We start from the raw sequence: 14,457 nt of genomic DNA on the forward strand, positions 1-14,457 counted from the left end.
CTCGGCCTCTGTAATCACGTGAGCCAATTCTTCAAGGTTCTAATATCTAGTAAATTTTAAAGTCATTTAATAGACATTAAAGTCTAATATTTAAATACAGATACTTACTGTTATTTTGATATCATAATTGTATTTAATTGCATGTGGAGTCCCTACTTGGGAACATAAGCTTGATTACAACATTATTCCCAGTGAGAGAAAATGACTTGCTGCAAAATATTTGATGCAAAGTGTGACAAATGCTTCTTCTGACAGGTTAGGACTTCAGTCCTGAATTTCTGAAATACCTGAGTAAAGATCCTTCCCTTCCCTGTTCTTCCTTCCTGAATAAACATATGAAATGAGCAAAATAAACACAGCAGAGACTTAAGTAAAACAAACATTTAAAAAAATTTAATTCGCGAAATACACTGCAGTATGGATGCGTGTCTGAATATGCATAGAAAAATATCTGGAAGGATACATATTAAATTGTTAACAGGTTACCATGGGGGTGTGGAACTGGGTTAGAGTGAGGGAAGTGCTCTTACTTGTAAATTCATATGCTTCTGTTTATTTGAAATTTTACAGTGAGAATTCACCACTTTTATAATAATCAAACCCATCAAAACCATAACAGAAAATTTAATTAAAAAAATAAAAATAGTAACAAGTAGAAATAACACACAAATTCATGGCAGTCTTAAGGCAGTGGCAGTATGGAGAATCAAATCGCACGGCACGCCTTTCCACTAACACTGGTGGTAGATACAATTGTGTATGATAATCAAAGAAACAACATAAAAGAAGCCACTTTCAGTAGCATCCCATTGTAAAAAGCATCCCTGGGGTCAGAGTCCTTGAGTAGTAGACCCTTCGAGGTGGATATTCAAACAGAAAGCAGGGCTTAACTACTCCTGCACGATCTACAGGAAAACATGTCAATCTGAAAACTTCAGGCAAAAGAAAGAGCCACACAGAAGTAACTTTGGAATGCTTGTACAGTTAACCACAGGCTGGAAACTGGGGGAACAAGAACCACCCAGCCCAGACCCAAAACTTAATCACCAAAACTTGGCAATCAATGGATGTAGAATGGGGATATCTAGTGCATCCATTTAATTATCATTTCTCCCACAATTCCTCAATCTGCGCAATGATTTTAACCTAAAACTTCTGCAATTTTGGTTGGAATGAAGTTAATTCCATTTAGATAAGGTTTACTTTCCAGTTGAAAGACTGGAGAGGGGCACCTGGGTGGCGCAGTCGGTTAAGCGTCCGACTTCAGCCAGGTCACGATCTCGCGGTCCGTGAATTCGAGCCCCGCGTCGGGCTCTGGGCTGATGGCTCAGAGCCTGGAGCCTGTTTCCGATTCTGTGTCTCCCTCTCTCTCTCTCTGCCCCTCGCCCGTTCATGCTCTGTCTCTCTCTGTCCCAAAAATAAATAAACGTTGAAAAAAAAAATTAAAAAAAAAAAAAAAAAAAAGACCGGAGAAACTCGAGACTAAGGATTTTCCATTGTTCACTTTTTTCCTCACAACTATTTCTAATTGCGTAATGAGCATTTTGGAAGAGAATACTTCTCATTTCTCAAGGGTCCCTAAAATTCTGTATTTAAAGAAATCTTTTTTCCCCTGTTCTAGTTTTTTTCTCCTTTCATTGAGGTCATCACAGACAGCAGACTTTTTACTGTTCAGAACTTTTTCTTTCAACAACTTTCTTTAAGTGACTAGCGGGCTCATGGTTCAATACCTTCCTCAGAGTCAGAACTGGATAGGATCCATCTTTGGCAAGCTACACAGTTAAGAGCTTAACTAATAGAATTTTCCATTTTGCCGAAAGTCCGTTCTTGACCTAGGGGTCAAAGGCTTACGGCAAGATTATGCTTGTTGCATAAGTGAGCAATATGTGAAATTTGACAAAAAATTTATCAGAAAATTATTATAAATAGCAGAGATCGAGGTGTAAAGTCATAATAGCCCTCCCATTTTTGAAAGGTAACAACATCTGGAATGTTTTTGTTGCCAAATGGATTACACTATTTTCATTAGAAAAAAAAAAACAGTGAAAGATTCATATTTAGCATGATGCCTGCTACACAGTAGACATTCAATAAAAATCGGCTCCACAATTTACAATAGATTAAAACAATGAACAAGAATACTTGAACCCACAATGAGGAGAAAATCTTCAAAGTAATTTCCTAGAGTGTGTATTTAAATACAAAGTCTGAGCTCACAGAGAGCAGCAAGGGACTCTGCATTTTCTGGGTCTATCCCCTGGGCCCGAGCATAGAACTCAGCAGCTTGCCTCTTTTCTCCCTCCAGCTTGTAAACAAACCCCAGGGCACATAAACTCTGCACATCTGAAGCATCGTGACTAAGTCTCTTGACAGCCAATTTCTTCAGAGCACTTGTTAGTTTGGTCCGGAGGAGTGACCGGTCTCTAAGCTTCAAGGCCTCTACATAATGGCGGATGGCAGTACTTTCTGATTTACAGTGAAATTCCTGAAAGCGGCCATAGTAATAGTGGATCTGATGTCTGTGATCATCAGTTATGTTCTCCAGGTGAAGGGCTTTCTGGAAAACGTCTTCAGCCTTGCTATACTGGCCTCCCTCAGCGTACACGTTGGCCAGGTCCGTGTAGGCAAACGCAAACGTGGAGTCTCGTTCCACAGCTGCTTTGAAATGAGAGAGAGCCATCGCAATAAGCCTGTCGACTCTCAGTTTATCCTCCCCTTTAGGCCTGTTGCACGTGTCCTTCTTGATCTGGATCATTTGTGCCCTATAGCAGAGTCCCATCTGGTGATGCAGGAACGAGGACGTGGGCGTCGCCTTCAAGCCCTTTTTCAAAAGTCCAAGAGCTTCGTCCCAGGATTTTTTTCTCCTGTAGAATTTGGCTGCATAACGAAGGACGTAAGGTTGGGAAGCTATCTGGTCCAGGATTTCTTCAATGTGCCTTTCCCCTTCAGCTTCTGCATGTACATCTTGAAGCTTCAGCGCCAGTAAAACCTTCATGTAGGCGTTATCTGGGTTCAGGGTGACAGCCTTCCTCAGCGGGCCCAGAGACAAGCTCCTTGCAGGCCCTCCTCTGTTACGGTCATCCAGCCGATACACCGTGATGGCGTAGCCAATGCTGAATTCTGGATTGTCAGGTTCCGCTTCCAGAGCCTTCTCAAAAGCCGCTTTAGCCTTCTGGTAATACTTTCCTCCAAATTTCAAGAATGCCCACCCTTTTTCACATTCAATCTCAGGACTCTCCAACTTGTAGTCAGAAGGACTGGACCGTTTCTTGCAGACGGCCCCTATCTTGTCTAAATGCCTCTGTGCCTCCTTAAGCTGGTCCATGTGATAGTACACCCAGGCATAGTTTCCCCAAGTGACCAGACGCCGTATTTCTTCTTTGTCCGGGTGTTCTCTCCAGGTTATGTCTTCTGCTTGTTCCAAGCACGCCAGGGCATCTTCATTTTGCCCTTTTAGGTGTTTCACATAGGCCAATAGGTTGTAAAGAGTGAGTCTGGATTCTGTGGTGAGAAACTCAAGCTGCTGCCCGATTGTATTTTCCACATCAAACAGAATGTCTTCCTTAAGTAAATTCCATGTAAAGTGACATTCCAACTCTAACAGAATGGCCTTCAGGGGGTCCTTAGGCATTTCACTGTCAAAGATAAAGTCGTTTTTAAATTTTTGAAGAACTGAATCATTGTTTAAACCTCTAACACTGTTCTCTGCTTAGCAACCAAACCAGTCTTCTACTGGAATTTATAGTTGAAGCACTGGGCCCCTGTAACTTTATATTGGTTTCCTCTGGGTCCAGTTACATTCTAGAAATATTTCATTAAATTCTCATTGCAAAGCCAGTTCTGAAAGACAGCAGGGTTTTCTGCATCACAGGGTATCAATTTCCTTTTGGCAGTCACTAGCCCCCAGGTACCACCTATTTTTTTTTTTTTTAACTTTATTTTTGAGAGAGAGCAAGAGCCAGGGAGGGGCAGAGAGAGAGGGGAGAGAGAATCCCTAGCAGGCTCCGCACTGTTAATGCAGAGCCCAACGCAGGGCTCAAACTCATGACCTGAGCTGAAATCAAGAGTCGGATGTGTAACCAACTAAGCCACCCACACGTCAGTACTGGGCATATTTTTACAGAGAGGAATTTATGATTATGATTATGATTTTTTAAATGTTTATTTTTGAGAGAGCATAAGAGGGGGAGGGACACAGAGACAGAGACAGAAACAGAGGATCTGAAGCAGGCTCTGCCCTGACAGCAGTGAGCCTGACTTGGGGCCCAAACTCACACATCATGAGATCATGACTAAGCTGAAGTTGGACACTCAACCAACTGAGCTACTCAGGCGCCCCTACAGAGACAAATTTAGGGATGCCTGGGTGGCTCAGTCGGTTAAGCATCTGACTTTGGCTCAGGTCATGATCTTGTGGTTCACAAATTTGAGCCCTGTGTTGGGCTCTGTGCTGACAGCCCAGAGCCTGGAGCCTGCTTCAAATTATGTGTCTCCCTCTCTCTCTGCCCCTCCCCTGCTCGTGTTCTGTCTCTGTCTCAAAATCAATCAATCAATCAATCAGAGAGGAATTTAAATGTTTTGTCCAACAGCCTTGAAAATTAAAAACAATAGATCTATAAACAGTAACGAATATAAAAATTCCATTTCTGCATTATGAGTAGGAAGGGAGAGAAGAATATGTGAGAAATAAGAAAAAGAAGTTCACTGGAGGAGACACAGAAGCCATATCAATGTATCATTTTTGAGGAGGAAGGAAGAAAGCAAGGGAGAGCAGGTGGGGTGGAAAACCCCAGAGAGAGAAAGGCCCAGAAACAGACAGGAACAGGTATACCAAGAGATGAGGAAAGCATGATTTGAGATAGATAACAAGGAGAGCAGCAGAGAGTTCAAGAAAGATGGGGAGGGGCACCTGGGTGGCTCAGTCGGTTGAGCCTCCGACTTTGGCTCAGGTCATGATCTCACAGCTTGTGAGTTCAAGCCCAGCGTTGGGCTCTGTGCTGACAGCTTGGAGCCTGGAGCCTGCTTCAGATTCTGTGTCTCCCTCTCTCTTTGCCCCTAACCCACTCACATTCTGTCTCTCTCTCAAAAATAAATAAACATTAAAAAAAATTTTTTTTTTAAAAAGAAAGATCGGGAAAGGACAAAAGGAGCGTGGGTAATGTGTAGGTTTTGCTGTCAAATCCCACAACCTTCTGGCCTCTCGGGTTGTGGGCAACAATAAAGACTAAGACCTATTATTAACTCATCAGCTCCCTCAATATTCACTTCATAAATATTTGCTGAGCTCCCTTCGTACAACACACAGTGTAACTCTGCAGAGCCCATTGGAAACATGATCTCAGAAACTACGAAGAGGAAGAGGAAAGGAAGGGCTAGGAAATACTTATTCATTAGGGACAGGCTTCTCTGTGCAAGATCTCGTCAATAACCCTGGGGATGTAACACATCCCCTGAGTGAGGGGATCTTCACTCACATCCTGAGTGAGACACAGCTCTGCTCATGGAGAGCTTACGTTATAAGTCACTGGTCAGTTACAGCTTAGCATTCCAACCAAGGTCTGTGAAAGTGACCCAGGAAGTGCACACAGTCCAGTGCTGTGGACATCTGTGGCTCTGGCTTGGTGAGGATCCCTTCTCTTGGTTTTCCTTTCTGGAACATGCTCTCCCTCTACTCTCAGTCCATGTGATTTGAGATGGGCCATCCACCATTCACTCCAATCTGGGAAGGCACAAGATATTCCAGCCGTTCCCTGGTCCCAGTGATTCACTCAGAGGTAGTCCAGTTAAAATATAATTTTGCTGAGGGGCGCCTAGGTAGCTTAGTCTGTTAAGCATCTGACTTCAGGTCATGATCTCACAGTTGGTGAGATCAAGCCCCACGTTGGGCTCTGTGCTGACAGCTCGGAGCCTGGACCCTGCTTCGGATTCTGCGTCTCCCTGTCTCTCTGCCCTCGCCAGCTGGTGCTCGCTTTCTCTCTCAATAATAGATAAATAAACTTAAATATATAATATTATATGTAATTAATATTAATACAATATAATAATATATAAAATTTGTATTATATATAATTAGTATTAATCAGTATAATTAATATATGCAACATGTAATTATAATTAATATAATTAATTGTAATACTTATATTAATTATTATTATTATTAATTAATTATTAAATTAATATATAATTTAAATATATATTAATATATTCATATATATATTTTAATATATATATAATTTTAGTGAAACTAAGTCTCTTCCTTCTGAAAAGTGTAAGCTGGTAGAATATAAGCTTGGAGCTGCTAATGGCCATCTTTCCAGACTTAGGGACAGCCTACCTGAGAAGGGATCTAACACAGCAGAAAGCAGAGCTCAGACAGGAGGAAGGACAGACGGCTTATGCCAGTGACTAAAGAGTCTTGCCTGGATCACCCTGTCTACCCCTGAACTTCTGTTTACTTAAAGACATAGCTCTCTCTCCTTTGTTTAAGCTGGTTTGAATTAGGTTTCTACTGTCTGCAACTGATGAAATCCTGAGTAATATTCCTAGTTTTACTTGTTTGTTTTGCTGATGGTGGTGGTGAGACAGTCAAGAAAGACATTCTACAATACTACTGGCCATAATTAAGAAATTCGCAGAAAAAAAAATTCCTTAAATCTTCTCTCAAACAGAGAAGTTCCCTGCTTACATGTGTGTATTTCTGTTTCTGTTGCACACGGGATCCCCACCCTCTTGTATGTAAAAATATAAACCTATTTGTATAAATGTTTATGGGAACTACAGTAATATTTCCATCAAAACATTTGTTGACCACCTCATGTCACACAGGCCAGGCAGTATCCTAGTTGTATCCTAGATATAGTAGTGAGCGAGCAAGTTAGAAAAAGGCCCTTTCCTCATGGCAATTTCATTCTGGAAGAAGAGGGAACAAAAGGAGTTGAAAGAAAAGAAACATGGAAACAAATCAATATGGAAACAAATGGAAAGTATAATTCCAGATAGTGATAAGTGTTAAAAAGAAAAAAATAATCAGAGTAATGGTATTAAGAGGTGGTGGTTGGAGGCGGGGGGAGGTACTTTAGTTATGATTGTGAAGAAATAGCCCGTGTAAAAAGGGGCAATTGAAATAATCAGATCCCAACAGTGGAACAGAGGCAGTCATAGAAGATCTGAGGGCAGAATGGTCTAAGCCACTGCTTCTCTACCAGGGTGCTTTTGCTCCCCGGAGACATTTGGTAATGTCTGGAGACAATCTGGTTGTCACACTGGGTGGGTCAAGACCAGGGATGCTGCTAACTATCCTGCAGTGCACGGGTAGGTCCCAGTCACCGTGAATTATCCAGCCCAAAATGTCAATCATGCTGAGGTTGAGAAACCCTGGTTGGGGCTGAGGGACCAGCAAGTGCAAAGGCCCTGATGTGGGAACAGACTTGGAGTGTTCAGGGGACAGAAGGAAGAAGGGTTAAGTGGAAGGTGAGGCATGGCAGTAGCAGGAACAGAAGGTGCAGGCTTGCAGTCCATGACAAGGAATATTAATTTTACAATAATTCTAATGGGAAGCCATTACAGGGAGATTTTTAAGTATGGAAATGATAATGTTTGATACAGGCCTAAAAGATGTCCCTCTGGGGGCACCTGGTGGCTCAGTCTGTTGAGCGTCCAACTCTTGATCTCAGCTCAGGTCTTGATCTCAGGGTTGTGAGTTCAGGCCCTGTGTTGGGCTGTTGGGCTCTGCACTGGGCATGGAGCCTACTAAAAAACAAGATAAAACAAAAAACAAAACAATAAATTTATATATATTATATATATATATGTAATATATATATATATATCACAGCATCATTTACATTAGCCAAATTATGGAAGCAGCCCAAGTGTCCATTGATAGATGAATGGATAAAGAAGATGTGGATACATATACAATGGAATATCACTCATCCATAAAAAAAGGATGCAATCTTGCCATTTGCAACAACATGGGTGGACCTAGAGAGTATAATGCTAAGTAAAATAAGTCAGAGACAGACAAATACCATACGATTTCACTCATATATGGAATTTAAGAAACAAATGAACAAAAAAAAGACTCTTTTTTAAAATGTTTATTTATTTTGAGAGAGACAGAGAGAGCAACGCATGCACGAGTGGGGGAAGGGGAAAGAGAGAAGGAGACAGAGAATCTCAAGCAGGCTCCCCAGTCAGCATGAAGCCTGATGTGGGCCTCAATCCCATGACCGCGAGATCATGATCTAAGGCAATATCAAGCGTTGGACACTCAACTGACTAAGCCACCCAGGTGCCCTCCAAAACCAGACTCTTAAATACAGAGAACAAACTGGTGGTTGCCAGAGGGGAGGTAGGTGAGGGGATGGGTGAAGTAGATTTAAAAAAAGGGAAAAGGAAAAAAAATCCATGATATTATGGAAGCCTAAGGAAGAAATATTTATTTCAGGAAGGAGAGATGGATGTTCGATATGTACAATGACTCTAAGAAGTTGAGTGATTGAGGACAGAGAAGAGATCACTGAGCTGGAGCAAAGCTGTGGGGGACCCTGATGAGCATTTTACTAAAAAGGTAGGGATGAAAGCATTACTAGTTGGGGGGGGGTGGACAATGGGAGGTGGAATAGTGGATACGGGCAACAGAGGTCACTCCTTTCAAGGAATTTTACTATTAAGCGAATAGACAAATAGAGCTACATCTGGAGGGGGGTTGGCGGAACTGTCAAAAACATTTTTAATCATGAAATTTTTAATGACTTAATGATGTGCCCGTGGGGATGATCCAGTATCAAGGGAGAAAATGACGCTTGTAGGAGAGAGGTGGGGATAACTGCGAGAAAGATGGAACATGAAGCAGAAGTGAAGCTATACAATGTTAATACACCTTTATCTCCAGACTCAGACTCCTAACCGTGGTCGCCATGCCTTTCTTCATCTGTCCTGTGTCTACTTCTATAGCCTCATTTTGTACAATCTCCTCTCCTTCATTGCCCTCCAGTCATACTGGCCTTTAAAAAAGTTTCTTTCCTGTGCCAGGTCTGTATCCTCAGGGCATTTGCACCTGCTTTTTACACCCTCAGTCTCTGAACTCTTCCTAAGAGAGGTCTAGGGATTACTCACTCTCATGATTCTGGTCTTGGCTCAAATGTGAGGTCTTCCAAGAGGGGTATCTCAGACCACTCTAGCTAACACTGCACCCCTGCCTTGCCAGTCACCCTACAGTATAGTATTTTCTCATTTTCCTGTCCTGCATAGCAGGAGAAGAGTGCTTTGAATCAAATAAGAGACTGAGGCTTTACAGTGAATCGACCAAGTCTTTAGGAATTGTGAAGGGGCTGCCTTAATTAGCCAAAAGTGACAGAAGAGTTCGAGAACTGGATTAGTGGCACAATGAGTAGTAGTAATTGGACAGATAAAACCATTTCATATTTACAATCAAATATATTATTCCATGAACAGTTTTCCAACTTTTATAGAAACTAAATTTAATCCTTAGTGACTTAATACTATCTTTAGTACACATTTAAGTTAATCTGCAATTAATTTCAATTGTATATATTTTTTTATGCTTATTCTCACTTTCCGTGTATATACATACACACCAATATACAGGTCCCACACTTTAGTGACTATAGGTTCTAGCCAGAGCTTGCCCACAGAAATTCTTGCCATGATGGAAATGTTCTTATCCATGCTCTGCAATATGATGGACACTAGCCACAAGTGACCATGATCACTTGAAATGTGGCTAGGATGCCTGAGGAACTGGATTTTAAATGTCGTTTACTTTTAATTAATTTAAATAACTGTATATGACCAGCGGCTCCTGTGTGAGACAGGACACTGGAGACACTGGGCCTGTCGGACTTTAATGGAATAAAAGAGCTCCCACACACCAGGTTAGAGCTCTCCTTTAACTTAAAATTCTCTGCCATTTTATTCAAGGTGAAGAACTAAATTAGATGGCAAATAAAGATGGATTTGAAAAAAACAACCTTATACACACGAGCTGGGCTCATTGCAGATTTGGCTCAATGGTGTAAATGTTACACTATTTATAATAGACTGTCTGAAATCAGAGGAGAACGCCACAAACAAGGAAACCTGAATTTGCCATGCATCACTAGCTTACTGCATGCCAGGCAGTGCGCCAGGCACTTACAAATTACATTTAATTTTTATGCCATTTTACTATTTTCATAGTTTTGTGGATGAGGAGTAGGGGACAGAGTTTATATTACATGTCCGAGGTTACTCAGCTCTAACGTGGCTGAGCTCAGAATCAAATCTAGCTCTGCCTGACTCAAAGCTCAATACTGTTAAACTACCTCTTTTTACCACAAAAATTGGAGGTGGTTTTTGTTTTTTTTTTTTAGAATAGTTTGCTTTATTTTTTATTTATTTAAAAAAAATTTTTTTTAACGTTTATTTTTGAGACAGAGAGAGACAGAGCATGAATGGGGGAGGGTCAGAGAGAGGGAGACACAGAATCTGAAACGGGCTCCAGGCTCTGGGCTATCAGCACAGAGCCCGACGCGGGGCTCGAACTCACAGACTGAGAGATCATGACCTGAGCCAAAGTCGGACACTTAACCGACTGAGCCACCCAGGCACCCCAGAATAGTTTGCTTTAAAATATAGGATACATGCAATGTATTTAAAATTCACCTTGGGGCACCTGGGTGGCTCAGTCAGTTGGGTGACTGACTTGGGCTCAGGTCATAATCTCGCAGTTGGTGAGTTCGAGCCCGGCGTGGGGCTCTGTGCTGTCAGCTCAGAGCCTGGAGCCTGCTTCGGATTCTGTATCTCCTCTCTCTCTGCCCCTCCCCCACTCATGTTCTGTTTCTCTCTGTCTCTCTCTCTCAAAAATAAATCAACATAAAAAAAAAAGAAGTTCAGTTGGCATCTCAAATACACACATGCAATACAGAAACCTGGGCGCCTTGATCCTGTACCTCCTGTCTTCCCCATCTTGTTTGGCACCTCTTAGTTCCACAGGCCAAATAACCTAGGAGTAATCTTTGATCCCTCTATTCCTCCTCTCCCAACCCCTCATCCATTCCAGTACGAAGTTCTGTTAATTCTGTCACATCTCAAATCCATCCACTTCTCTCTACTTCCACTGCTGTTTTCCTCCTCTGAACCACAATCACCTTTCCTTTGAGCTGGGGCAAAAATCTGGTCTCCCTGCTTCCTTCTGGTCTTGATTCCCCAATACAGCCCTAGTATATTTTTGAAAATGTAAGTCTCCTACTTACAATCTCCCAATGGCTACCCAACACCCTTAGATATTAATCCAGCCCTTGCCAGGTCCTACAAGTCCCTAAAGGACCTGGCCTTGCCTACCCATCCGACCTTTTCCCTCCTACTGTCCTCCACATTCACTGTCATTTTAGACATTTTGACTTTTCTTCCTATCTCGAACACATCAAGTTCAAGGACTTTTATACCTGTTGTTTTTACTCGGGATGCTCTGCTTCTAAATCTTTGCATGCCCAGCTCTTTCCTGTAACTCCGCTCAAATATTCCCTACCCCAGAGGGTGCCTGAGGCAGAACCATCTAAAATAGCCCCCTCTGTTCTAGGTCACTCTCTTAGCCCATTACACTTATTTTCCTTACAGCTCTGTTCACTTTCTGAATTATATTATTTACTCATTTATCTATTGTATGTGTATTTCCATTTAAATAAAAGCCCTATGAAAATAGGGACCTTGTTTTGATCTTACTTTTTGCACCTCTGTGTCCCAGCATCTAGTTATTATTCCAGGCAGATAATGGAAGCTCACTAAATATTTGTTGAATGAATGACAATGTAGTCACATACTAGCAGCTTCTGACGTGTCCAGCCCAGAGGTTGGGCTTAGCATCAAAAGCACCTGGATACCTGATGAGGAGTTCCTGCTAGTCCCTCCCTTCCTGCTGATGGCTCCAAACTACCTCCCACCCCCCACTTCAATTCTCCCCACCCCACTTGTCTTTGTATCTTGGCATGCGCTCTGTCTGGCTCTGTGTTTGGATTTTGAATACAGGGTTTGGGCTGTCTTTTACGGTCCTGACTGGGAAACCTGGTATGATCATCCCTCGGTAGTTAGTTGTTCCTTTCTCTGGTGCAACGTCACCAAAATTTTGGGCAAGACCTCCTCTTAACAGCCTATCCAGACCCATGGCGATCTGGGCTTACCAGGCCCCTGCCCGTGGGCAGAGTGAAATGCACATCCACTTCTGCTCCAGAGGTTTACACACCGGCCCAGCCCAAGGAGGCTGAGGAGACCGCATCAGCAATAGGAATGTGGCCGTGACAGTGACATCTCAAAGGGACGTTCACTCAGCCACTGAAGTGCTTCGCTCAGACTCGGTGGAATTTATACACAACTGGATACCATGATAAGTTTTACTTTTAAACCCAGTCTACTTAACCTTTAAACTTTGTCTCTGGGAAGCTGGCAGAGAGAGGCTCTTGTGTCTGAAGAGGCGACATTTATCTTTAGGCAATTTTGAGTTTTAGCCAGGAAGGAGCAGTCTTTCGTTGTCCCCAGTGGGGTCCGCTCCTGTTCTACATACAGTGCACCCCCTTTTCCTTCTTGTTTCTTCTGGCACACCCCCCCCCCGAACTTCCTCCCTTCTTAAACTTGTTGGAAGTGGGGCGCTTATTCAATTTCCTCTTCTACTTCACGTAATAGTAATCAACATTCGCAAAACTCTTCATGCTAAGCAATGAACTCTTTACGCGGTCCTAAGATTGGGTGCCATTAAGTTTTACGAATAAGAAACGGACTCAGAGTTTACAAAATGTTCTGGGCATCCAACGAGGAGGTGTTCAGAGTCACGACTTCGAACAAGGTTTTAGCCTCCCGTCCCTCAACTCATTTAAATGCGGAGGTTCACGGATCGGGCGCAGGGCAGGCTGCGGAAGCCTGGGGAATCCAAAGCGGGTGAGAAGCACCCTGCCCCGCGCGTCAGCTGGTAAAGGAGACAGCCTCAGGCATCCGCGCCAAATAGCCGACTGGGCGGACCAGCAGGAGTCGGTGGCTCCCGGGAAGGGAAGAACTCAGACCCCGAGGTCAGAAAGGCACCAGGGCAGAAGCAGCAGACCCGGTGACGAGTCGCGTCCGCCGGCTCCCCTCCCCGTCCCGGGACTGGGGCTGCCCTTCCCTCGGCGGGGACCGGGCTCGCGGGGGCAACCTAAACCCGACGCCCGTGCGGGGCGCCGGGGGCTCGGCCTCTGGAAGGGCCCCGGCGCTGCGCGGGCCACGGAGTCCAAGGCCTACGCGGAGTTTGGGAGCAGAAGCGGAGAAAACCCTCACCTCGTGGTGGTTGCGGACCGACCCGGCAGGCGGCAGTCCCCTCGGGCTTTCTGCTCTAGAAGTGGAGCCCCGGCTGCGGAGCGCGCGCTCCTGTGCGCCGGCAGGCGCGGGAGTGCGGGCGAGAGGGCGCGGAGTGCGCGGGGGCGCGGGCGTGCGGACCGGGGAGCGCGGAAGTGCCGGCGGCGCGGGAGTGCGCTTCCCTCCGGGCGTCAGCTGCGCGCTCTCTGAGGCTAGGAGTTGGCGTTTGTAAAGGCGGCATCCGAACGGGAAATGGAACGTAGATGGTGTCTCAGCTTCCCGACCCGGCGGAATCCAGCTCCAAGAAACGGAAACTTCTGCAAGAGCTGAGTGGGGCCGGGGAGAGGTTTGCGAGGCTCCGGGCGGTTCGGTGTGGTATTTGCAGCGGGGCCTCTGGCTTTGGTCTGGGCTCTCGCCTGCCTTGCCGAGTCCTCGTGTCCCCCCCCCCCCCTTTTTAAATAAAGTGACAGGAGATTGGTCCGCGTTATTTCTGTTGCAAGGTTAGCAGCGATGCTCTTTTCGTCTTTCTGCATCCTAAGCGGAAAGAAGTCTCTGCTTCTCGTCTTGATTCAACAAACAACACAGGTGCACTACCCATTGGGTAAAGTTAGAGAAACTTGGGAGTCAAAATGCATACACATTTTAAAATTTGATAGCTATTGCTTAATAACTTTGCGGAGAGATTTATACACCCCTCCCTGGAGTTGTAGGACAGTGCTTGCCTTCTGTGCCCTTGCCAACCGTGCTTCGCCTAACAACTTCTAATAAAGATCAGGGTGGTATCGGGAATCTGAGCCGAAAATGCCAAATACCCACACACTAAAATTTTTGTGCCCCTGTGACTTCAGTCATTCTTTCGTGGATTCAGTGAACTGCATTGAACAACTGCTAAGAGGCAGACGTTGTCCAAGACACAGGCAATGCAGCAATGAAAAAAACGGACAAAGGATCTACCTTCGCGTACTTCATTCCTAGTATGGGAGATAAAGATAATAAAGAACAAATGAAGTATTGTGTGTGAGATGGTGCTATGGAGAAAAAGCATGGAGAGGGTTACAGTGCAGGGCGTTTCACTGTTATAAATATGGTGGGGAAGAAAGATTTCACTGGGTTAGTGACATTTGAGTAAAGATC

General features: G+C 44.1%; 1 protein-coding gene across 3 annotated transcripts; it reads right to left on the bottom strand.

The window, feature by feature from the left end:
• Positions 1-1,588: 1,588 nt before the first annotated feature.
• Positions 1,589-13,444, bottom strand: LOC106980958 (interferon-induced protein with tetratricopeptide repeats 5). Of its 3 annotated transcripts, none has more exons than XM_053206985.1 (3): positions 13,306-13,444; positions 7,633-7,749; positions 1,589-3,635 (listed from the first exon to the last, which is right to left on the bottom strand). In XM_053206985.1, the coding sequence occupies exon 3, from the start codon at positions 3,629-3,631 to the stop codon at positions 2,195-2,197; it is 1,437 nt and encodes a 478-aa protein (XP_053062960.1). In that variant the 5' UTR covers positions 3,632-3,635; positions 7,633-7,749; positions 13,306-13,444; the 3' UTR covers positions 1,589-2,194. The 3 variants fall into 3 exon arrangements, with proteins under 3 accessions (XP_053062960.1, XP_026905690.1, XP_014934539.1); XM_027049889.2 differs by having other exon boundaries at positions 7,633-7,746; positions 13,306-13,418; XM_015079053.3 differs by lacking the exons at positions 7,633-7,749; positions 13,306-13,444 and adding an exon at positions 12,183-12,559 and having other exon boundaries at positions 1,591-3,635.
• Between the last annotated feature and the right edge of the window lie 1,013 nt (positions 13,445-14,457).

The sequence above is a fragment of the Acinonyx jubatus genome, chromosome D2, assembly GCF_027475565.1.
Source record: "Acinonyx jubatus isolate Ajub_Pintada_27869175 chromosome D2, VMU_Ajub_asm_v1.0, whole genome shotgun sequence".
Lineage (NCBI taxonomy): Eukaryota > Metazoa > Chordata > Mammalia > Carnivora > Felidae > Acinonyx > Acinonyx jubatus.